Here is a 27,603-nt window from a genome sequence, read left to right as displayed (position 1 = left end):
AAGGTCTTCCCCTTCTTCATCTTTGTTGTGGTATGTAATACCACAACATGTGGCCCGCTTTCTTTGGCCATCTATCTTCATTCATTCTTTCACGTGACCATACCATACTAGTTGTCTCATTTCAACTTTATCTACACTGGAATATACAGTATTTGTCCTTCTAATATCTTCTTTCCTGATGTGATCATTTTTGGATATACCACACGCCCTCCTTAGATAATCCATTTTTACCACTTTTATTCTTTTTCTATCCTTTTCGTGATCTGCCAAACTTCTGTTCCATAAGTCATCATAGGCTCTACCACGGTTCGACAGATTGTCAATTTCATTGTTTGACTAATATCTTTAGACCATAGTAGAGAGCTTAAAATATTTCCCGCTTTTTTCCCTGCTGCGTTCTGTTGTCGATGTGTCTTTTGGTAGTGACTTCTTTAGATATTATAGATCCGAGATATTTATATTCTTTACATGTTTTTGTGGTTCTAATTTCTAACTCTAAATATTTTTCATCATCCCCTATTTTAAGGTACTATGTCTTTGACATATTATTCATATTGAGGCCCCATTTTTCATATTCTTTCTTTAATTTTCTAAATATGTAGTCCATGGCTTTCTCATCATTCGCTACGACGACCTGACCATCTGCGAAAAATAAAGTTGTTAGACATTTACCAAGGCCTATCTCTATTCCCATTACGGATACTTGTTTCCTTCAATGATCTAGCGATGCTTGAATATACCTATACTTTAAAAAATAAGGTCGGATATAGACTTCCGTTTTTCGATTACCTTCTGCAGAACGAATATATTATCAGTGCATGATCTTCCTGCACGAAATCCATTTGAAGGGTCAGCGGGAAGAACGATGAATGTCTATCTGGAAGTATTTTCGGTAAAATGAAAAGCAGAGTTACATATTCATTGTTTTTTCCCCTTGCATCCAATCTTCTGACATGTTTTTAAGACAGTTCTCATCGTTATTTCCCCTCGGCCATTCACTGGTTGATAGTACTCTTTCTAAGCTAGCAGATTATGCAAGAATCTCAAAATAACCAGAAATGGACATTCATCTATGTTATGAAACTTAGATCTATTCTGAGCAACTCTCAGCTGAATTTACAACTAAGAATCAAGTTCCTAAAATGTTATGTGTATCCTGTATTACTATATGGATGTGAAACCTGGATCATGAAGGTTAACATGATGAAAAAATTAGAAGCCTTTGAGATGTGGTCGTATCGTAGAATGCTCAGACTATCTTGGGTTCAACGCATTTCAAACAGAGAAGTCTTAAACAGAGTAGGTCAAGGCGAAGGTGACTTAATGAAGATGATAAAAAAGAGAAAACTTGAATATCTGGGGCATATAATGAGAGGTAGCAGATACAGGATGCTGCAGTTAATACTCAATGGAAAGATCGACGGAAAAAGAGGAATTGGTCGAAAGAAATAGTCATGGCTCCGAAACCTTCGTCAATGGACTGGCTTATCAGCAGATCAATTGTTACATGCCGCACAAGATCGAGAACGATATCGGCAAATTGTTATGGAAGCTACCCACGCCTAAAAATTTGGTCACGGTACTTAAAGAAGAAGAAGGACATTCATCGTTTTTCCCTCTGACCCTTCATTTTGTGCTTCAATGTCTTCATATTCTGATTCTATTCTTTCGACAGTACAACCTCCCCACTGAGCTAGTAACAGTTATTAGATCATGCGTTTATCCCCTTTCTAGTATATTAAGCTGATGTATCCAACATCCCAATCATCAGGGATAATTTGTCCTAAGCATTTATTAAATAGTTGAACCAACATCTCATGTAATATTTTTGGTCAGTACTTTACCAACTCAATTGGGATGTCTGCAGGTCCTGCTGCTTTACCGTTTTTCGATCTGTTGAGGGCCTCACTTATCTCTCCGGTTGTTATCTTCATTATTTTTGTTTTATTTCGATTTGCACTCCAGAAATCGTACTCCAAAAAGGGATCATTCTAAGGAATTCAGGAAAGATTATGTAACCTACATTTGTTATTAACTTAGGTTTGATGTATGTCTTTTCAATTTGACATATTTGGCCTAGATCTTATGGGCCACAATGTGTAGTTGGAAAAAATTGTTTGAAAATGATGCTATTACCCTAGGAGTATCAAATTCTGACTATTTTTCGGTGTATTTATCTATTCTGTTTCTCAAGATGATTGTCAATATTTTGTATGTGGTGGTCATTAGCAAGATTTCCCTATAATTATTAGTATCCTTGGGTCTCCTTTTTTTACATGTCATTATGATATAACCCTTTTTTAACTCCATGGGCTTTTCAGAGTTCCATATAGTTTGTTTATTTTCTGAAACTAGTGCATTACTTCTTCTCCTCCATTTTTTAATAATTCATCGTTAATTTCAGCCAGTCCTGCTGCTTTTCTTGATTTCAACTTTTTCACTCTTTCAATAAGTTTCTTTATGTGGGAGCGTTTTATTTGCCAGATCATGAAGGGGCGCATGGAAATAAACAACTAGATTTGTTGGCAAAACAAGGCTCGAGAGAATCCTTTGTAGGTCCAGAAATAGGGCCGCGCCGTCCACGTGTGCAATTTGTGCAACGCACATAGGCGCCAGCAATTAAGGGGCGCCCTAGAGTTGTTACAAAAATTTTACGCAGGTCAAAACAACACTTACCTATAACGACCTTGCTACCCTGCATATCTCAACTTCAAAGGTAAGTTTACGTATTGATTTATACAGTCTGCATAATCCTGTAGACATGCAGCCACCGGTCCAGCAGAAATTATGCTTTAAAGCCATTGTACAAAAATTTGATAGAAATGTAATGATGCTTTATGTCTTATGTGATATAACACATTCGGATAAAGATCTTGATTCAAAATATCAAGCTAGATGTTCAGGAGATAAAAATATCAACATTTACATTCATATGCTCAGTCCACATGTAGGTATGGTATGAAATTCTGATGAAAGTTAACTTCGTTAACAAAATTTTACAATCAAAAACAATGAATATGCAGCCTGCCTTAAATGCCTTACAAGAGTTAAGGGCGTAGGCGCAAAATTTCGCGGCAATGTGTTTTCAATTCATTCATTTTTTTTCCAATTCTGAGAAAACTAATAGGTATTTTTGAAAAATGAAAACCCAGAATCAAAGACTGCATTATTACCGAGGGCCGAGAGTTCCTGAAAACTTCTATAATGACTATTTTAATAAGTTACAGGGGTCAAAAAAAATGTAGTGTGACTTTTAATTTCAAATATCTCATTCAAATGAAACTTTTTGGTTATTCTGCCCTCGGTAATAATGTAATCTTTCATTCTGCGTTTAAATTTTTCAAAAATACTTATTAGTTTTCTCATGATTTGAAAAAGATGAATTCTTTTACGCCCATACAATTCTTGCTCTAGTTTCGGATAGATAGCAAATTTAATGATATTATTATAATACTACAGCAAATGAAACTGCAGAGAAACTGTAAACTGAAAGAAACTTCAGTAAATGAAAGATTTTCCATATTGGAAAATCCTGTTGATTCTTTCAAATTTTTATATAATTTAAACGACGGTACAGAACACTCACAATTAAAACTTTTGTGTAGAAACTTGTAAAAAAATGATATTTAATGATCATCTAAATCTAGATATAGAGGGGGAGACGATTTAATTGAATAAATTATACAGCTTCAGCCTTTGTTAAAAAAATTAAATAATTTTTGTAAAATTTTAAAATATATATTTTTAAACGGATTTCGGTACTGCAGTTTACTCAAATTTAGCAATAGCTCTTCGCATTCTGCTCACTCTGCCCATACCTATCTGATGCCACTGCTGAACGAAATTTTTATAAACTGAAACTTAAAAAAATATTTGAGATCGACCATCAGTGACTGTCAAGGGCAGTTGACAAATTGATCTACCATATCTATACAGAGTTGGGATAAAGTATGGAACCAAGCAAATATCTTTGAAACGAAAAGAACAATATTTATGAAACTTTGCATGCAAGTACCTACAGTGACGCAAAACGCATCTGATGTTATATTTTTTGTTACTATTCCATTTCCGGTTTCACCGGAAATACCCTTAACTTATTTACTTTAAATGGGACACCCTGTATATTTCTGCAGATTTTAAAAGAACTTGTTATTTTTAATTCATACATACCAAGTTTGGAAGAAAAAAACTATTAAAACAAGAAATAAATCTCTTTACAGTTAAAAAATAGGTTAATTTATTTACGTTAGACCAATGATATTAAAATAAAAAAAATACTTTCAAATATTGAAAATGTTTGCTGTTCATCTCCTGACAACGTGCAAGCCTATAAATAAATTCGTGAGTCACTTTTTGCAAGATTTCTCCACGTATTCACATTCACATTCATCAATTATTCTTTGTCTCAAATCTTGCAAGCATGTTGGTCGCCTAACGTAAACACGTGATTTTAGATAACCCCAAAGAAAAAAATCTAACCGTTTGAGGTCCGAAGAACGAGCGGGCCACTCTATGAATCCTTTACGTCAAATCCATCGATTTGGAAAATTCACTTCCAAAAAATGAAAATTCGCCATAACCGATTATCATTAATATTACAATACGATCTTTTTCAATTAAATGAACCATTTTTAATACAACTTATTTCTGTCAATTAGTTCAGTAACACTTTTACCTACTATACTAAATTCAAATAAGTCATGCAGTGCATATAAACAACAATTTTAGTCTACAGTATTTGTAGATGGTACTCGTTTATTTCCTACTACATTTTATTAATACAAAAAATTATCTACAGACACTTTTTAACAAATTTTTTCTACCAAATTTGGTATGTATGAATTAAAAATAACAAGTTCTTTTAAAATCAACAAATATATACAGGGTGTCCCATTTAAATTAAATAAGTTAAGGGTATTTCCGGTGAAACCGGAAGTGGCGTAGTAACAAAAAATATGGCAATAGATGCCTTTTGCGTCACTGTACTTGCATGCAAAGTTTCAACGATATTTGCTTGGTTCCATACTTTATCCCAACCCAGTAGATTCGTCAGTATTAAATCAAACTGATATTCACCATATTATAAAAAGATTTTTCGAACTGAAGACTCAAAGTTATTTTTTTTTAAATTGCTAAGTATTTCATGTTTTTTTACCTATATTTTTAGTTTTTTATGCTGTTACGCCAAAGATTTATTTTTATTTAATTATTTTAACTTACTTTATTTTCCTGTTGCATGTATAAGAATTTTAAGTTATTTTTTTTTGGTTACAATAAATAATAATTGTTCATTTTGGGCGCCATTAAATGTTTTGCACACACGCGCTACAACATGCTGGCGCGGCACTGTCCAGAACCATTGTGCGGCAGTACTAAATATGCTTCAGGAAACGAGGTTCAGAAGTGACTGATAAGGAATCATCATAATACATGGACAGCCACTGAAGGGAGCATCCAGACTAAATAGATAATCAAGAATATTCATAAACAAACTCTCTGGCAATTTGATGAACCGCAATAAACGAGAGATGAAACGGTCACCACCATCAATAAAAGGTCAGGTAAATGAACCATGATGCAGATAATTCAAAATAGAAGAAGATACTGCCATACGCATCTCGTGTCATTGCAATATTCTAAGTGATGTGGCAGGGTTTCACTAGTCATCTGCGGATTGAACGAGAAGAGATATTAAAACTACCAATAAGGAAGCTGTTGGCCTTCGTTGAAGCCACAGGACTTATTAGAGTTTAATGGAAAAGACAAGGTATGGTACAAAAGTCTAACGGCCAAGTGCCAGAGATTAGCAAGTGTCGCTATGAAGAAGCAGAAAAGAAGTTAGGCCAAATCGGCGTATTTTTATTCCTAAAAATCGTGGTATAATTTTATTTAAGACCAATATTTTGTGACACCCTGTATATTTCTTAAAATTACAAACTACTTTCTCTTCAGTTAAATGAAGCATAATGAGGAAGATTTTAGCTATGACGTAATATCGAAGTAGAACCTCTGTAACTAGATCAAATCTGATAAACTCAGCTTACTGGAGTAACTATTTAGCACTATAAATTTCAGCACTGTTAGTTTTAGCCGATACCGTGTCGATCAGTTATTTCTGTGTTTGGTATTAAGAGAGAGTAACAAATCAGAGCAACAAATTTGACACTACCTCCCGAGCTAATATTAGTTGTAAAGTGCTAATATTGTATAGTTTGCCAAACCTAGGAATAAGCTTAAAAATCTTACAATCGCCATAACGCCCATGACGATTTTAAGATTTTCAAACTTGTTCCTAGATTTGACAAGCTGTACAATATAAGTGTTACACAACTAATATGTACCGTACACAGTAGCAGAAATGAATAATAAACTGACTATTTTTAGATAGGAGTGCAGTTCAGTTACCTATCTTCGTCTTGTGGCGCTTTCTCCTTTAGTGGAGGTTAGCGACTACACTGCCAAATCAGTCTCTTGTCCAATTCGGCTCTAAACAAAGATGTTGAATCAAGGCCGGTCCAGTCTTTGATACTTTTAAGCCATAAAATCTGGCGTCTACCGGGAATCCATTTTCCTTCAATCTTCCTCTGGATGATCAGTTGCGCGAGGCAGTATTCGTTTCTCATTATGTGTCCTAGGTCCTTTTTCTAATTTGATGATCTTTAGCATCCCGCTATCTGTGCCTATTCTCCGCAGAACATTTTCGTTGGTGATGTGGGTTGTCCAAGGTATGTTTAAGATCCTTCTGTAAAGCCAGAGTTCAAAGGCTTCTAACTTGTTCATCAGCATTATGTTGGTCGTTCAGGCCTCCGAGTTCTTTATGTGGATGGTATTTTTCTAGTGGTTAATAGCACAATAAAAGCTGAATGCATGGACTGAAGAGACTGAAGATAGATGTGAATATAAATACAACAAAAACAATGATAGTTAATCAAAAGACAGACCAAAACAATAACTAAATATGGCTATCTGACGTTATAGAGTATGCAGCAAAATAAACAGTACTGAAATGAATATTGAAATGTTTATGATTATGTTAACCATAAATGTTAACGCCCGTGGTGGATTTATTTTGTGGACTGTAATTTAGGTCTGCTATTGGTACTTCCATGCACTAACATCCAAAGATATCGATAGATAAAAAGATAAAATGATGTTCAGCCAAACACACAACTGATATAAAAAATTGGGTACTAACCTTTAGTGTCGTTATTTTCTTCTGTGGGGCCCCAGCGCTGCACTCTTAAATGCACCAAACCAGCAATTTTAGATTTGTGTATCATGCCGATGATTGATTTTAGACGAGAATTTTTGTTACACGCGGACGGTGCTTAGATGTTGATCCTTCGCCGGTTTTCGAATATCTATAATGCATGATAGAGCCTTGCAAACATCATTCACGACGACGCACGTTCCCGATAAAACAGATGTTAAAGATGCCTTCTGGCCAGTGGCGGATCTACGTGGAGGGAAAATGAGGAAATGTCCACCTTAACAAGGTTCAAAATTAAAAAAAAATGGTTCAGACATAAAAATATATTAGCTCACATCAAACCGAAACCACAGAAAGACAAACTCAACCAAATCAACACGCTAGTTAGGAAAATTAAGGGCACTTAATGTCTATAAGTTATTATTTATGTCTTTTATGTAATCTGAGTTTATCTTTTTAATGTCTTTTGGTTGGTTTTTCATTGGAAGTTCCCCCCTAAGGCAAATTTCCCCTCCCAAGGCACATTTCTAGATCCGCCTGTGCCACTGGTACGAAAAAAACTTTAATTAATTTTAGTCCTCAATTCCGAAATGGCAGACGGTGACCCCTTCAGAATTCCCCATATTATGTACGCATCTGGTGGCGTTAGTTCTGATGAGTGGCAGCTCCATAAATGACCGCACAGTATTCGAAGAGACTCCCTGGTAGTGTGACAGGTTATCACGTCCTGCTGAAACGATTGTTGATTTTAAGCTTGGACCGTTTTCGTCACCTTTTCCGTATGGCTGAAAATAGTACTCCACTATAAAAAAAATTTCTGCAAAACTGAGATCCATCCTGAAGTATCTAACATTAACATGATATTGACAAACGTTATAACAACGTTCAGAAACCAGTCAAATACGTTTCGGCACATGACACATACAAACTTGAGGCATACGAATTTCAGTAGGTAGGTACTGTTTATTTTGCCGCATACCGTACAATAAACAAAATACTATTTATTAAAAACCTATATTAAAGGACTCGCAGGTTGGTATAAACCTAACTAAGCTTTTAAGTAAGCTTTTTAGGTCACTACGGTGCTAATTGTGAACCTAGACATTATAAAAATTAATAAGTAAACACTATTTTTAGATTTTTACTGTTTATACCCTTCATATTCATATACATACGCAATAAATTGTAATAATTTTAATGCAAAAGTTATATTTTAGTGCTATAAAACCTGTCAAAATAATTTATTGTGTGCATAACCCCGAAAATTACATAAATAGTTTAAACACTGTAATTATTTTTTAAAAATACTGGAAGCACTTTGTTATTAAACTTGCTGTCGTTAAAGTGTGGTATTAACCGCATTCCAAAATTTTTTGTAATAAATGCAAAGTGTTGGTTTAGCATACACAATAAGTAAAATGACGGTCTTATTTTTAAGTATAGTGTATTAAACACAAAAAAAGTTAAACTATATATAAAAAGGGAAAGAGGATTAACACTATATTTCCTAGTGTTCATCAGTTGGGGGCAAAATAGGAAAACTTAAAATAAGATAGCTAACGCAGAGTCATATTAAATAACAGTAAATTTAGTCTATCGCTATTTATCCGATACTATAACCGATTCGTCGCGAAAAATGATAATAGACGAACACGAAATTCGAACTACCTGGTATAATTACATATATAAATGAACTGTATAATGATGATAGACCCGAAGAACTGGAGACTTTAGATGAAGGTGAAGGACCAGAAATACTAAAATGAGAAATACTACATGCTATAAAATTGGCAAAAACCAAGAAAGCTGTTGGTCCTGGCAACATACCTACAGAACTGTTAAAGCTCATAAATGAGGAAAACATTGGAATACTAGTCAAGCTTTTCAATTATGTTTTTTTCGACTGGTGATATCCCTGAAGATTGGTTAAAGTCCGAATTCATAACCCTACCAAAAAAACAACGTCCGAAAAACTGTAGCGATTATAGAATGATAAGCCTTATGAGCCTCACTTTGAAAATCTTTCTACGTATCATCCACAGTAGAATCAGAGATAAATGTGAAGAAGACCAGGATGAAACACAATTTGGCTTCAGAAATGGACTGGGAACCCGGGACGCACTCTTTGCACTAAATGTATTATTGCAGAAATGCCAAGATCAAAGGAAAGACGTCTTCGCTGTATTTATTGACTATGAGAAGGCCTTTGATCGAGTCCAACATCACAAATTAATTAAAATATTAAAGGATACAGGAGTTGATAGTCAAGATGTACGAATCATAGGAAAATTATACTGGCGTCAAACATCGACAGCTTTCATAAATGGAAAATCAACAGAAATATGCAAAATACAAAGAGGTGTCGGACAGGGTTGTATACTGTCCCCACTTTTATTCAATTTATATTCAGATAGAATATTTAAAGAAGCGCTGCATAATTTGGAATGGGGTGTGAAAGTTAATGGAATTCTGATAAATACAATCAGATATGCAGACGATACAGTTATTTTAAGTGATGATACGAATGGATTACAACACCTTTTAAATGCCTGACACAGTGGGAAGACAGTTTGGCCTAAACATTAACTGTTCAAAAACAAAATACATGGTATTTAGCCGTTTGGCCCATCAATATTCACGGTTATATGTTGATGGTCATATAATTCAAAGAGTAGCCAGTTTTAAATATCTTGGTTGCCATATTACTGAACAACTAAATCCAGATAACGAGATAAAATGTAGAATCAAGATAGCCCAGCCCGCACGACATTTTTAAAAATGAGGTCATTCTTCTGTAATGATAACTTGCAACTTTAACTTCGAAAGCGCATGATTAAATGTTACATTTGGTCAGTCCTCTTGTAGGGTGTCGAAGCATGGACATTGAAAATATCAACCATTAATCGTTTGAAGGCCTTTGAAATGTGGCTGCACAGATGTACACTGAAAATACCATGGACGGCTATGCTGACAAATGTGGCAGTCCTTAAGAGAGCAAATGCTGCCCGCGAGCTGCTTGATAACATCAAATATAGAAAGGTGGTCTATTTTGAACACGTAGTAAGGGGAGACTGGTATAATATTCTTCAACTTATTATGATGGGTAAAATCGAAGGACGCAGAGGAATTGGTAGAAAGCAGGCCTATTGGTTGAAGAATATCCGGGAGTGGACAGGAATAAAGAAAGCAGAATAGCTCGAGACAGAGACAGTTTCGCCATGTTACTCGCCAACGTCAAGGGGACTTGATAGGGCACGTTAAGAAGAAGACGCTATTTATCGCTGCTCTAAAGAGTTGTATTGAAGTACATTTAAACCAGTCCATTAAATTTTTCAACTATGACGCTCTCCTTCCTATACCTTTCCACCTCTCATATTTTCCTGTATTATCTATCTGAGCATTTCATATAGCTAGCCCCTCATTATGTTACTAGATATAGTAACTTTTTAATTTATATTGTGTTTAATATTTCTTATTTTTTGCCTGTTTCTTACAATACTTCCGTGTTCGTTTTCTTCTGTATGCATGCGCTCTGTATATTATAACGTTGTCAACACAAGAAAAAATCTCTTAACTCAATTTTCCTTAATTTTTCAGGAGAGCATAAAAACAGTAACATTAGAAGAATATGTAACTCCAACATGGCTTCAAAAAATAAAATATGGAAAACCATGTAACTCCAGCGATAGTTTAAAATAACAAAAATCCCTTTATTTTTAAATCGTTCTAAAAACATTTACTACCCAAATCAACTTACCTTATCTTACTTCCTTACAGATGTAGATTAGAACTTAAAACCTCTATTTCACTAAAAAAAAAAACAAATCAAATCAACGGCAATAATCACTTAAATGACTTAAAAGAAAATGCGCGGGAGTTGCGTGTTTTACTAACATAATTTTTTAACAAGGGGTTAACCTGCTTTTCTAGTATACATTTTAAAATTAAAAATTACATTTAAATGACGTATTATTTGTCGGATGTCTAGAATAAGCGATTGGCTAATGGATGGCAGTAAAATCTCATTTTAAGTAAAAATTGGAGTTACGCGGTTTTCCTGTGTCGACGACGATAAGCATCCTTCTGTAACACCACATTTCAAATGACTGTAGCTTATTTATATATTCTTGCTTAAGTGTCCAGCTTTCAAGTCCACATTGTAGTAACAAAAACACGTAATATCTCAGGGCTCTTACTCTCAGTTCTAATCTAAGGTCTTTATTAGCGAGAATTATTTTCATTTTTACAACCGCATTTTTGGCTATTATATTTCTATGCCGGCTAATATTCCTGTTGTTTGATCATTATTTTCTAAAACCCAGGATCCCAGGAATTTGTATTTATCAACTCTTTTTATCGGTACGTCTCTTAAATAGATGTTTGTTTGTATATTTGTTGTCTTAGTCATTATCATATATTTAGTCTTTTTTTTTTAATTATTGTCATGCTCTGTATTTCTCTCTTGTATGAGATTTATCAGCAAATTCTTATTTTAATTAATTACTTAATTATTTTAATTACTGCTTTTATAAAACAAAACCAAATTTAAATTAAATTTTCTAATAAAGTTTATTCTCAGGGCTGTTTTATTTTTAATGCATTACCTTTGGTTTGTGGCTTCTAGTATCTATCTCTAGTTGCTTATTTCCTCCAGGACAAAACAGGGAAATTAAACTCACTCAATGTCATATAAATGTTAAAAATATTATTTATTTATCCAATGTACCATAAACATAAGATTTTAAAAATATGCTAAAAATTTAGATTTGTTGCAACTATTTCTCCTCTAATAAATTAAGCTTTAATTCTGATATCTCCTCTGTTTTAACAAAAAAAATTTTAAATAATTCGTTATTTATTCTTACAAAATTTAATAAATTTTACTTTTCTCCTTTTGAATTGATTACTTATTTCTTCTTTAAAATTTGGAATGATTAATTATGTTATAGAACTGTTCAATACAAAAAATAAGCAAATATGGTGTCGATATAAACAAACTCTCTCCGTTTCACAAATGATTCGACTAAACTTTTTGTTTCTTCTCTACTTCTTTTCCCGGATTGCGTCGTCCTCGATTCTCCCACACGTACTCTTAGGATGTTGCGAAAAGTCCCTCTCGTCCAAACTGCTTCACAAACAAACAAACAGGACTCGCTCGAATTTTAGACTCAGTTTCCTTTCTGCTCGATATCTTGTGCAAATAGATAACAATCGGCTACTCGTTCTAGACAGAAACAGGAATCTTCCTCGGTCCCAGGAAAATTAACTTCTCAACTCGGTCAACGATTTCGTTTCAACTTGATTCTGCTCGCAAAGGCCAACTTCACCACTTTACACTGACTTCTCACTTTTCAAAAACTGGGCTGCTGTCTCCAGATGTTCATTACACAGTGCCCATTTTTTCTCTCGTCAAAATCAGACTCAACTCTCTCATCCCTTCCATCCATCATTTTCCACCAATCACAAAACATCCTTTCTACCCACTACACCCATATTATCATTTCTTAAGAACCAATTTAATTTGTATACAACTTTCCAATTTGTTAATATTCTAAGAAACATCAAATTACTTTCGCTGTTTCAAAATGCTAAACAAAAAGCCTTACATTCTAAACTCAATAAATTTGTTTACCGCTTAACGTTCTTCGATTTTTCTATAAAATGTCTTATTGTCCATTGCAAAGCGAAATAAACTGTATTGTCTAATCTGACCGCACCATTGTTTTAAGTCCGTCCAAAAACCCATTAAGAAAACCACCTTCTTAACGACTTCACTTTCTGCGAAAACACTGATTACTAACTAAATTATCCTATTACAATTTTTGATCATATACAGGGCGATGAAAATCTATAATTTCGTGGTCTCTGATATAAATTTATTTTCTAAATTTTTCCAAAAAAAAATTATACAACATTATATTATATACCTATTTTATATACACGGGGTCTTAACTATTCTGTGATATCATCGTCATAAGTGGCTCGACAATACGTTGGTGTCTTGGTCTGCCTGATCTTGTGATTCCTGGCAACTTTCCTCCATCTTCTGACCCTTAGAATCAGTAGGTCGTCCTCTACTTCTTGTGCCCTCTGGTTTTGAAAATGTTAATCTCTTCGTGTATTCGTGATCTGACATCTAGCAATGTGTCCAGCCCATCTAAGTCTCTGCACTTTACCTAATTTCACAATAACTGTGACAAAAATAATTTTTGTCTCAAAAATACCAAGAAGTCTTTCATTATTTTGAGATAAGGTCCACATTTCAGCCCAATTTATCAAAATCGGTCTTATTAAGGTCTTGAATCGTATATTGAGCTTTACTGCACGTTTTATATTTTTATTTTTTAAATGTTTCTTGAGGGCGTGAACAGTTCTGTTTACTATTGCTATGCGTCTTTTTATTTCGTCGCTTGTCGTGTTTGTTGTGTTTACTAGCGATACAAGATATGTGAATTCTTGGACTTGCTCAAAAGTGTGAGTGTTAATTTGAAATCAATGGAAAAATCCCAATAGTTGGCTGTATACCATAGTTTAAAAACCTATACAGAAGTAAAAACTTCAAATTGTATTTTGGTATAAAATAGTTTATTTAAAACTTCTAAAAGTCATCCACATGGATTGCAAAACGTTTTCGTTCTGAACAGAACATCTTCAGTGCATTCCGCAAAGTAGTTGTAACTAGCACACCAATGAAGGTGGTAACTTCAAAATATATGGCTTACATTGTACCTTATGATAAAATATTATGACTACAAGTCGATGTTACTAGATTAAAATATGTATGTGCCTAAAGAGCAACATGCTTCCCTGCTCGAAAAAACTAGGTACTTGCCATTTGAATTAGCACAGACAATTACATATTTTAATCTAGTAACATTGACTTGTAGGCATAATATTTTATCATAAGGTACAATGTAAGCCATATATTTTGAAGTTACCACCTTCATTGGTGTGCTAGTTACAACTACTTTGCGGAATGCACTGAAGATGTTCTGTTCAGAACGAAAACGTTTTGCAATCCATGTGGATGACTTTTAGAAGTTTTAAATAAACTATTTTATACCAAAATACAATTTGAAGTTTTTACTTCTGTATAGGTTGTTAATTTGAATTATCTGCTGGATATTTCGGGATTTTTTTAGAAACGAACATATATTTGGTCCAATATAACCACATCTTAAATGCTACCAATCTTCTGCTTATATCTCCTTTCGTTTATCTTTGGTGTATGGTTATCCTACCGGTACTCGGTCGTCAGGGCCTCGTTTATAAAAAGAGTTTGCACCAAATTAATGCTGGGTAGACTGTGAGGTTGCCAATATTTTGACTAGTAGTATAAATTTACTCTTCACTATTATTTTTTATTTTTATCCAATTTTAACGACTAGTAATTAAATATTTTCAATGTTTTAAAAAAATAATTGTCTAATAACATATATTTTTTTTCAGTATTAGTACAAAAACGTCTTCGACGAGAAAAGAAAACAAGAAGACGACTGCAGGAGAAACTAGACTTAGAAAACAAACGACGAGGACAACTTGAAGAAGCTCTTAGAACTGCCGGAGCACCTGAACAAATTAATTTAATTAACGGTAAGTTATTAAACCGTTTACAATTTAATAAAAGACTTTTCAGTCTACTAGCACATAAAATAACATTAAAAATATTACTCTACATCCCACCAGATTGAAAACAATGGGAACCTTCGCTGATTAGACCACCGAGGCTTCTAAAATTTGCAAGCCATAACAGATGCTGAGACTAAAGAAGATGAGGGAATTTTACAATTTATAGTTCACGTCCCATCTGCTAAATTGTAAAAAATAAATTGTGAAATTCCCTCATTTTCTTTAGTCTCAGCATCTGTTATGGCTTGCAAATTTTAGAAGCCTCGTAGGTCTAACCAGAGAAGTTTCCCATTGTTTTCAATCTAGTGGGATGTAGAAAAATATTTTCAATGTTATTTTCTGTGCTATTAGATTGAAACTTTAGTCTTTTGCTAGCAGTTGCCGCTAGGGCATCCCTGCCCATCGTTCGTTGCGATCCGTGACTGCACGCCGGGGTTTTTCCTGGTTGGGTCAGAGAGAGCAGCTTATGTGCCTCCTGATGAGAGACTAATAAGTTTCGAAACCGGTAGAGGTGCTGCGCTCTCTGATTGAACTAGAATATAATGCGGCTGTAGTTTCGTATTGCAACGAATTTGAAAATGGTTATTCATTTTTGTTTACAATTTATTTTATTTTATATATTATATATAGCATGATTTTTCATTCGATACAATTCGATACCGTTCGATTAGATTTAATTGTTAAAGAAAATAGGAAATGCCCAGATTTTAAATCAAATTTAATTGTATTTAATATAATATTATGACAATAATTTATGATATATAATACATATATACTCCATTTAATAATATACATAATATATTATACTAGTGATTTTACCCGTTAATTTTAGGATTAACAAACTTTCAAAAGAATTTTTATTTCAAATTTTTAAAATAATAAACGGCTTACTTACATCTAAACCAATTAAATAAGTAGAAATAAAATTACATGAAGCTTTTAATTATTTTCTTCATAAAGAAACCAAATTTTTTTTAATTTGGCGAACAATGTAACTCAGGCGTGGGCAAAAGGCGGCCCGCGGGCCGGATCCGGCCCTTTTGCTTACTTTATCCGGCCCGTTGAAAAATCCCGCAAGCTTTTTTTAAGAGCATGGGCGCAATGCTTTTTAAATACATTAATTTTTTTCGAATCCTGAGAAAATTATACTGCCGAGCGCCGAAAGTCCCTGAAAACTTCTACAATGCTTATTTTAGTAAGTCATAGGGGTAAACAAAAAAGAAAAAAAAATTAGTGTGGCAGTCCCCCTTTCAGACATTGTCTTCTGAATGCCACCCAGCCAGGATTGTTTCGGCTTTCCTCTCTTCCTTCTTTCCTTGACGTTCATTTTAAAATTTGTTTTGGCATCCTGTCGTCGTCCATTTTTTCTACATTACCATACTAGATCAGTTGACACCTTTGAATTTCGACTATGATGGTTGACTTGACCTAACATTTTACCATTCGATATTTGCTCAAAAATTTCCTCATCTTCAAAAAGGCTGCTCTTGAATTTCTGAATTTCATTTTTATCTGGATCCCTGTTATGGCTTAATATAATGGACCATATTAAAAATTTCGTAATAAAACTGAGAACAAATTGTTCGCATGTACACACAAGTAAGACAATTGATTATTACTATTATTTATTATTAACAGTCAAATGTATTTGCCCAAATGCTTTAAAATGATACTTATAGTATTTATGTCAAAAAACTTTCTTGGACGGGGAAAAACCTTCACCAAAAACATTAGCGTGTGCGCAGCGTACAAACTGGGTATAGGTCTCCGGCCCGGGAAAAATTTTGAAAATTTCATTTTGGCCCGCTCTTAAAAGTATTTGCCCACCCCTGATGTAACTACTGATGAAGTATAGTAAATATTTCGTGTCTTGATTCGTCAACAATAGATGGAAGGGTCCATTTATTATTAGGTAATCCCGATAAAAGGGAAGCCGTTAGACAAAAGTGTACAAAGCTTTTTAAAGTTGTTAATAAATTATTTCTTTCAAAATATTGTATCACAAATTGTACTTTTATACATCTTATTTATTTTATGTAATAATTAAATTCACTATCAAATGTTATTTATATTCTATTAATAAAATAATAAAAACATTAAAAGTGAGATGAAGGCAGAATATATTACATTCCATTCTGCAGATGTAGAAATGCCAGTACCAACACTTCAAAAAGTAAAAAATGAGATAGCATATCTTAAAGATCACAAAGCACCAGGAAATGATGGCATAAATCGAGAATTGATAAAAAATAAGGAAACATTTTACATAACAAATTGTATAACATTATTCTGACAGTATGGCAACGACAAAAAATGCCTATGGAATCAAATTTTATTAGATTTCCAGGAAGCATCAAAAGAAGCAGACTATGGCTAGAAATGCTAAAAATGGGAATACCAAGAAAATTAGTGAATCTAAGTCAAATGTGCGTGATAGATTCATATGCACAGGTAAAGATAGGAAACAGAATATCACTTCCATTTAACATAACATCAGGACTTAGACAAGGAGACCCCTTATCACCGTTGCTATTCAATTTGGCCTCAGAATATGCAAGAAATAAAATATCGTCTCTGCTGACAGGGGTATTTGTGAATCGTGGATCAAAACTATTGTTGGCCTTTGCTGATGATATATGTATATGGAGTCGCCCATTCCACAAGAGACGTGAGAGAGGTGTTTTCACAACTCGAGGAGGAAACAGATAGTCTGGGTCTTCGAATAAATGAACAGAAAGAGAAGACAAAAATAAATCAAGTGTTAGGCAGAACATAACTATTAATGGCCACAACTTCGAAGTAGTAAAAGAGTTTAAATATGTGGGGCTATAATTATAGATGATAATCCCATAGAAAAAGGAATCTCAGCAAGAAAAACATCTTCCAACATATAAATGCTAACTGGATAAGATCGGCAAGTCATGGGGCAAGATCAAAGGAAGACAGAGTGTTAAAAACAGTGTTTTTTGAGACACCAGATGGTAAAAGATCAGTAGTCCGTCCCAGAAAAAGATGGAAGGATGATGTAGGTTATTAGCAGGTATTGAACGAAAACAATTTAATAAAATCAACACAAGCAATAAACAATACAAATTACCTGCCAATTACTATTTTTCTTCGATAGCTACTATTGGTAGAGATTAAATGGAAATTCTCATAGGTGCCATACACTTATTAATACACACATTTAAATCAATTGTTGGTGGTCAAATAGCTCAAAAAACGATAACAAAGGAACAATGGATATATGGTAAAAATACTAAGTTACTTACAATTGTTAATCAGGACGCGTCGACCAACTCACTATTTTTTGCGTGTTGACATTTCAGCCGGCTAAATGCATCTCTTCGATGTCGAAGGGAGAACAGAATTCCTGGTTTTTGACGTGATTAGGTCCTTTTGCCCGCGGCCCAGATGGGCATTCGAAAATATGCAAGCGAGGAACCACGGGCGTCGACAAGGGTAAAAAAAGGGACATGATTTCGAACTATTCACACAACAAATCAATTTATCGGAATTTCCAACAGATGATGTTGAAGCTAATTAATCTAGGAGTATGGTAGCGTGGGCTGCGTAAGACTAGCAAGCTCACCATCATTCCTCATGCTACTTGAAACACCGCAAGGTGCCCTTTGCTTAAATTGGAGATGTAAGATTATGATGATGATGGAAGCGTAAGCTTGTATAAGATGGAGGGCTATAGTGGATGCGGCGAAGACTCATCCCGAGTTGTAAACCCAGTCATGAAGAAGAAGAAGAAGAAGAAGAAGAAGAAGAAGAAGAAGAAGAAGAAGAAGAAGCATAAAATTAACGTAAACCCAATTATTTGTTATTAGGTTAATTTTAGACTAATATACGGAGAGCTAGAGCCGGAAAATCATCGTCATAAGTAATATGGAGTTTTTCCTGTGAAATGTGTCCATTGTATATTGACAATTATGGCCCCTTTCAGGCTGACACCTCAGTGGACACAGGAAGTAGCAATAAGGGATGAAAGGGGAAAGTTAGTGCCGTCATTAAAGGTTTTCACCTCCTATTTTGTTAAACCTCCATCGATTTGCATGAAAATTGGTGACTAGTTAGAGCATACCTCAAGAAACAAAACTGATTTGGTGCCACTTGCACTTTTACCCTGGTGGTGAATACCACCCCTTCCCGCGGGTGAAAACTATTTTATTAAAAATAACCCCACAAATAAATAGAGGGACAAATTTTAAGTAAAATTTGTTATATCATGTTATTAAAATAATTCAATACTTTTTGAGTTATTAAAGATCAAAGATTTGTCTATTTAAGAGAATATCCGTGAAGTTGCGGATGATAAAAAGAACATGTTGAATAATTGTATGTTGGTAAAATATTATTTTACCAACTGACCAACTTTTACCATCTGATCGTTCATGGGTAATATTTCATTTTTCCGATTGTAGTCGTCCCGGAATAAATAATGAACCAAACGACTTTTTATTCCGGTAAAGTTTCCCGTGTGTATGTGAAATACGTATTAAAAATCATGTCTCAAATATAACGGCGCGGCATCGGCATCGCGAGCTAATGTAAAACTTACTTACTTGCCGGTTATGGTGCAAAATTGGGTGGAGCTCACATAAAGTAGTGTATTTACAATATTATTGCACCCATATGAAGAATAAGAGCCAATGAAAATTCGCCATCGCTCTGCAATTACCTATAATTTTAGTGTAAAATAAGAAATGGAAACCTCTCGGCTACGGCTTCGATTGGTCGGAATTATTGCTTGGAGTACGTGCAAAAACAATTATTATTAATATGATTGTATGTAGTTCTTCGGGATGTGAACTGAGGAATCTATCAATAAGACGATAGCGGCAATAGTTGAAAGAATAGTAAATAAGCACTTGCGTGAGAAATAATGGACAGAGATTGGTACGTTACAGACGTATATGGGTTGTAATTGTTTTTGTTTTGAACATTCGTAAAATACATGAATCATGTAACATGATCGAGCTGAAATTGAATCGAAATAGCGAACAGATATTGAATGTTCATAAATCCTATTTTGGATTCTATGATTGGTTTGACCTATGTAAGATCGGGGGCAATCTGCATAAGGAATTTCATAAAATCCGTCTATTTGGGATGTTGTCCTTGACTAATCGGACAAGAGAAGTTTCTGTTGAGTGGTAAATATTTTCTTTGTTCTCAGTGGTTTGAGAATTTTGTCGATTTTCTCAGTATCAACTTTAATGTAAAAAAGAGAAGCTTTCGTATGATCAGAGTCTAAGTCTTTGGGTTGAGATTGTGGATGCTCCTATCGATCTGATTTTTGCGGTAACCGTTTTGCATGGGGGCTTGTCTGAAAGAAGATAGTAGAGTACATAATAGAGAAAGAAGAAAAGTAGATCTACTTCATCATCGCAAAGTCGTATTGATCTGGAGACAAGGGCATTAATGATTGAATTAATTTGTAAATCTGGGTAATGAGAGTTGGCATGCAAGTAGTAGTTGGCATGAGTTGATTTTAGGTCGACAGTGATGAAAAGCTTGGGTATAGGAGAAACCCACACGGAAAAATTCCCTTAACAAAAAAGAGGTAGTAATAAAATTCTAGATTATTCAAGATTTCATCGAAAAATCCCGACATGCTTGAAACGTCAGAAAATGTATCTAAACATAGGAAGTTGACATTTTCAAAAGGGGGAGAAAGAGATTTTAAATTTTATAATTGTCATTGAGTTAAAGAAGTGTAAACATTGGTGACAGTGGCGGAATAAAAGAAATATTCAGTAGTTGTTAATTTAAAAATGAAAGAAGAGGAAGAGGAAAATGAGAAACGTAGGAAGGTGAAGGAGAAGCGGAGACAAGGAGAAAAAGAGAAACGTAGGTAAGAAGAGAAAGAGAAAAAGGGAACTTAGGGAACTAAAGAAGAAGCGTAAACAAAAGGAGGAAGAGGAGAACGAGGAGGCGTAGAAAAGTAGAGATAGAAATTATAAATAGTTTATCTTAAATTTACAACAATTTTCAGCTAGAGGTAAGTCAAATTACTAGTCGAATAGACAAATTAGAGGAATAAGAGGGCCTATAAACAGATTTAAAAACAATACACAAACAATAAAACGAATTAAAACAACAACAAAACGATTTAAAATCTAATTTATAAAGACAAATATTTGAGTTACAAAGAAAAATTAATATCCAAGCTTCTTTATCTAATATTGTTTCAGTAACTAATGTCGAAACAAACAACTTCATTATCTTCCATAGTTGAACCAGGCACAATTAGAACTAGCCAGATTTTAAAACCACCCACGTTCGATGGATCAAACAGCATGGAAAACTTATTGTTTTCAATTCAAAGCTACAGCTAAACAAATTACTAGACTGATACAGAAATGGCAGCTTCCTTGGTATTGTTACTTTGAGGACAGGCAGGAACCGTCTTGCAATTTATCCGACTGGATTTACCTAGTTATAACCCTCTTGTTCAAGCTGTTGAGACAATTTACCTGTATTTACAGGTTTAGCATTTATACCCCAGGCTGTGGGTGAAAAAACGTGATATAATTCAGGAATTTTTGAAACCTATCAGGTGTTGTAAAGGACGATGCCAGGAATAACTTATACTAAAATGTAACCAAAAATATTGTGCGGTTTTTTATTTATGACGATATTAATTTGTTAAATTTGCAATTTTTAAAGATTTTTAATTTTGCAGCTTAGGATATTCATTTTAGAGAAAAACTTTTAAATAGAAAATTGTAGTAAATTAAAAAACCTACAATTTGAGGTATTGCAAGTTTAATTTCGTTAATACGTTATTGCAAAACAGCCTGCGAAAAGTCCAAAATGGCCGTTTTTTGCAATTGCCTTATTTATTGTAAAAATAACTTTTATGTATTTTTTAAGGCTTTAAAATGAATATCTTTCAATAATAAACATAAAAGAAAATTGTAGTGCTCGATTGGTGAACTTGTTGTTTAGATATTATAATTTGTTTATCCCAAGAGGTAAAATGTCCAAGGCTATAACTTTTTGAAAAAAAATCGTACAGAGTTAATCCAAGATCCACTCTCCTTCTACAGACTTATATTTTCATATTTTGATGTAAATAAATGCGTATAACATTTTTCAACCTCTTATTCCGGGTTTGAAAATAAGGGGGCAAATTTCGTTATAAACATTTAGAACTGAAGCCGCCCCTGTACGTGTACATCCTATGAGATTTAACTTGCAGGTTATTATTGCTAAAGACAAAATAAAGATTCAAAACTAAATAAAAATTTTCTACGACCAACTGAAGCCGAGATAATTGTTTTTGTTTTCTTAAATCGTAGTGACTTTATTTATAACAATTAAAAAATTATTCCACAGTCACCGACTAAAGAAAGACTTATATTATCTTAAAATAAAAATTATTTTAACCAAAAATTACATTTAATTATTAAAAATGATTTTTAAAGTGTAATGGAGATTTATTTTTCGTTACGACTGTGATTTATTGTGTCGGTTGCCCTTAGCAACGGCTAGTAACTTATAATACATTGAATCACGGTTTTCGCTTTAAATTTTAAAGCACTGCTTGGATTGACATGAAATTTGGCAAACACATAGATAACATGTTAAAGAATAAAAATGATATTGGGCCTCTGTATGCTTTTGTCCTGGGGGTGAGTTTCACCCCGTATGAGGGGTGAAAAAATATATGTTTAAAATAAGTTCGGAAATGGATAAAACGTCTAATTCTAAGCACCTTTCGTTCTATAGCATTTTTTCACCAAGTTAATACCTTTCGAGTTATTTTCGAGTAAATACCTATAGTTTTCAACAAAAAAAAACACGTTGTTATGCGGGTTTTGACAAATAACTCAAAAAATAAGTGTTTTATTGAAAAAATGGGTTTTAACAAAAATATAGCAAATTAAAAATTGAAAAAAAAAATGATGTATGCATGAAATCTTTAGACCCAGTATAAACAAAGTTCTAGCTAATGAAAAATATCCGTCAAATTTCAAAGTGAATTATTTCAACGTGAAATAATCAAAAAATCATGCAATTTTTGGAGAAAAATCATTTTTTAAAGTATTTAAAAAATACGTATATCTGTTTTTAAAAGTTTATAGCATCAAAAGTAAGCAAGTTGCGCTGAAAATAAAGTTGATCTCTTTTTTTGGCAAAAAACTCGAAAGTCAATCCCCAATTCGCATCTTAAATCAAATTAATCATTACCGCTTCACAAGCTACTTTGCTCATGTACTATTTATATGATCTGTGTGTATCATCGGTTCAAAGGGCTTATTTAAAAAAAATGGTTTTAAAGTAAATCTGTTTTAATTTTTAATTTAAACAAAAAATGTTTTTTTTAAATAACTTAAAATTTATTAATGTGACCAAAAATTACAAAGAGTAAAAAAATTTAGTTTTTGCTGTTATGAATATTTTGGATTTTTTGCTTTTTTTTGAAGGCAAAAATTTGTTAAGATATGGCTGTTCTAAATTTGCCTACACTCATGATTATTGACTAGTTCAAGTCCTTTTAACTACTGCCCCTTCAAAAATAAGCACTTTGAACCGATGAAACTTACAGACATAAACGACACATACACCAGTAAAACAACATTGAAGTAAAATTGATTAATTTCATTTTTGATGCTAATTAGGGGGTGACTTTCCCGAGTTTTTTGACAAAAAAAAGAGAACAACTTTATTTTCAGCGTAACTTGCTTACTTTTGATGCTATAAACTTTTTTAAAAAACAGATATACATATATTTTAAACACTTTAAAAAAGTTGTAATGTTTTTTCTCCAAAAAGTGCATGATTTTTCGGTTATTTCACGTTAAAATAATTCGCTTTGAAATTTGACGGATATGAACCTCTTTTTCATTAGCTAGAAGTTTGATTCTACTAGGTCTAGAGATTTCACGCGAACACTTTTTTTTTCAATTTTTAATTTGCTATATTTTTCTTAAAACTATTTTTTTCGATAAAATACTTACTTTTTGAGTTATTTGTCAAAAACCGCCTAAAAACGTGTTTTTTTTTGTTGTTGAAAAATGAAGGTATTTACTCGAAAATAACTCGAAAAGTATTAACTTGGTGAAAAAATGCTATAGAACAAAAGGTGCTTAAAATTAGACATTTTATCCATTTCCGAACTTATTTTGAACATATATTTTTTCACCCCTTACAAGGGGTGAATCTCACCCCTAGGACAAAAGCCCGAAGAGGCCCAATATCATTTTTATTCTTTAACATGTTATCTATGTGTTTGCCAAATTTCATGTCAATCCAAGGGGTGCTTTAAAATTTAAACAAAAACCGTGATTCAATGTATTATAAGTTGCTAGCCGTTGCTAAGGGCAACCGACACAATAAATCACAGTCGAAACGAAAAATAAATCTCCACTACAATTTAAAAATCATTTTTAATAATTAAATGTAACTTTCAGTTAAAATAATTTCTATTTTAAGATAATATCAGTCTTTCTGAAGTCAATGACTGTGAAATAATTTCTTAATTGTTATAAATAAAGTCACTACGATTTAAGAAAACAAAAACAATTATCTCGGCTTCAGTTGGTCGTAGAATATTTTTATTTGGTTTTGAATCTTTACTTTGGCTTCAACAACAATAATCTGCAAGTTAGAAACTCATAGGATGTACAGGGGCGGCTTTAGTTCTAAATGTTTATAACAAAATTTGCCCCCTTATTTTCAAACTCGAAATAAGAGGTTGAAAAATGTTATACGCATTTATTTACATCAGAATATGAAAACAAAAGTCTTTAGAAGGAGAGTGGATCTTGGATTAACTCTGTACGATTTTTTTTCAAAAAGTTATAGCCTTGGACATTTAACCTCTTGGGATAAACAAATTATAATATATAAGCAACAAGTTCACAAATCGGGCACTACAATTTTTTTTATGTTTAGAATTGAAAGATGTTTATTTTAAAGCCTTAAAAATACATAAAAGTTATTTTTACAATAAATAACGCAATTGCAAAAAACGGCCCTTTTGGACTTTTCGCAGGCTGTTCTTTAATAACGTATTAACAAAATTAAACTTGCAATAGCTCAAATTGTAGGTTTTTTAATTTACTACAATAATCTATTTAAAAGTTTTTCTCTAAAATGAATATCCTAAGCTGCAAAATTAAAAATCTTTAAAAATTGCAAATTTAACAAATGAAAATCGTCATAAATAAAAAACCGCACAAAATTTTTGGTTACATTTTAGTATAAGTTATTCCTGGTATCGTCCTTTACAACACCTGATAGGTTTCAAAAATTCCTGAATTATATCCTGAAATCGACCTATTTTTCACCCATAGCTTGGACTATTAAAGTAGGTAGTTTAGCAGTACAGCATTTAAAGCAGGTTTTCCAGAGTCAGCTGAAAGTTCGATGTCAAAACATAACGGTCGTTTTTCAGTTAACCTTTGAAGCAGTAAAAAGTCCAAAATGTACCAAATTTTTTCAGTTGGATGAATCTCAATGAAACTTTTTGCATTAGATTCGTAGAAGCCTTAGAAATTTTGCGAACAAAAATAATGATGAAGAAGTGAAACGATTTTTTTGTAATTTAGAAATAACTGACGTAAATAAGTTTTTGCTATCCGGAGGTGTTTGGTTTGCTGAACACAAATATCATGACAGCGATAGTCTCTGATGCACTTGGTACCCAGGATGGGCCTCGTCTCTTAGAGTTTCATGGAAATTGAATACAGAATCAATTCAATCTCGTTATATATTACTCGTGGTTTTTGGGTTTGATAAACACTAATATCACATCGCTGATGGTCTCCGAGTAACCTGGTGCCCGGCATGAGCCTCGTCTTCTGGAAATTTGATGCAAAATCCATGCAAATTCATTACTCAGAAGTTCTTGGTCTCGCTGCATACGAATATCCTGACGGCGATGGTCTCTAAGACACCTGGTGTTCATAATGAGTCTCATCTGGAGTATTATGAAAATTAGATATAAAATCAGTGCAAATTCATTATAGCCAGGGAGGTAGTGTCAAATTTGACAGGAGCATTTTAGCATGGCTGCTTTCTTTTTATTTAGTTAGGTGTTCCAAAGCTTATTAACAAATAATGTGTCAGCTGGCCCAAAACCGGGGATTTTAGACACGAAAAGGTAAAATATGAAACTTGATGCAAAAATACTGCAACTTATGTCAAATATTTATCTACCTGATTTACAACTATTAATAGCCTTGCTGACATCGCTCCTAGCTTTCAATCAGGCAATCCGGGTTCAAATTCTGGCGTTGAATTTTTTTTTTGTTTTTAAAATTGACATTTTATTTTGAAAAATATATATTCTTATAATATGTACCACGTTTTTATTATTTATAGGAGACAATATAAAAAAATCTGTATGTCTTTTATAGAATTATGCATAGAATTTATGAAATAGAACTATGCATTTGATCATAAATATTATGATTGACCTTATTAAGCAAAGTTGTTGTACATGAACCCGTGAAGCTTCCTGAGTTAGTACGACCAATCTAAGCGAAAAAGGGGGTTGCCCTCCCCACCCCCCTCCCGACATTTTTTTTTATTTTTTTGGACAAACTGTTTCTTCTTAATTTTATATGATGTAGAACCAAAAGATACATACAACCCTAATTTTTCACTTTTCTATCACCAACCCCCATTTTTTAATAGCAATCTAAATATTTCCCTGTTCTCTATAATATACATATAAAAATGAATATTTGTCTGTAGTATGTCCCTTATAGAATCGTAAACTATGCATTTAATCATAATATCATAATATTATGATGACCTCAAGCAAAGTTGTTGTACATAAACCCGGGAAGGTTTCTGAGTTAATACGACCAACCTAAGTAATCATTATTTACGCAGACACCACAAAAACAATATTGTTTATTAGAAAAAAGTATACGCAATATTTTTAAGTATTTTTTGTGCTTCTGGTAATTTTTAGGTTTAAACATTATTTAGTTCTAAGGCGTTACGAAATTTGCCTGGTCAGCTAGTTAATAATAAAAAAAAGGATGTGTGTGTACTTTGTACGCACGTAAGAAGTTATACTTCTATTATATGATTATATGATTATAAACGAAATTAATATACTTTTTATTTATATTTTATTTAAATATTAAACTAATTTATACTTACTACTTCTCAAACATTTTTATTAAAACAGTGCCAAAAATTAAAATAATAAAAGAATAAAACACACACAAACGCATTAAAAATGCCACAAATGATTTCTGGACATTAATTGTCGGAAATTTTTTTAAATAAATACGTATTTTCTGAAAATAAAATTATATAATAAATATACTTACAATCATAAAATGTATAAAAAAATAAAAAAATGAAAGTTTCTATTGGGATTCGAACCAACTTATCAGCGCGGTTGGTATTGGCGTTGTATTGTGGTTCATTCGCATTAAACTCTTCGCCACGGAGACAATGTGTCATTATGTGGGAAGATCGACTAACTAAACGGATTAAACTTTTGACATTTTTGAATTATGTAAATCAAATTATTTTGATTTTGAATTGAAATGATTTAGAATTGAAAAAATACAACAAAACATAGAGTAAGAAAACAATATATTATGTGAATATTGATAGAAATTTTGATGGTAATCAAATTATGTAAATAAAAGTATTACATACTATGTATTTTGGTAGGTTCAAATAGGTAGGTACCTATGATACATTTACAATTATTACGTACCTGTTGCTTTAAAAACTATTTAAAAGTCACTACAATTATAAACTTTTTTGTTTCTGTC

At 33.0% G+C, this 27,603-nt stretch overlaps 1 protein-coding gene across 2 annotated transcripts in view; it reads left to right on the top strand.

The window, feature by feature from the left end:
• The window catches only part of LOC114330076 (dachshund homolog 2), a 1,215,300-nt gene that overhangs the window by 1,106,442 nt on the left and 81,255 nt on the right, over positions 1 to 27,603 (top strand). For both annotated transcript variants that reach the window (XM_050657910.1, XM_050657909.1), the window contains exon 9: positions 14,660 to 14,803. In XM_050657910.1, coding sequence (XP_050513867.1) covers positions 14,660 to 14,803 — 144 coding nt within the window. The remainder of the gene's footprint in view (positions 1 to 14,659; positions 14,804 to 27,603) is intronic.

This window comes from Diabrotica virgifera, chromosome 8 (genome assembly GCF_917563875.1).
Source record: "Diabrotica virgifera virgifera chromosome 8, PGI_DIABVI_V3a".
Classification (NCBI taxonomy): domain Eukaryota; kingdom Metazoa; phylum Arthropoda; class Insecta; order Coleoptera; family Chrysomelidae; genus Diabrotica; species Diabrotica virgifera.
This window is presented reverse-complemented; position numbering and strand designations above follow the sequence as displayed.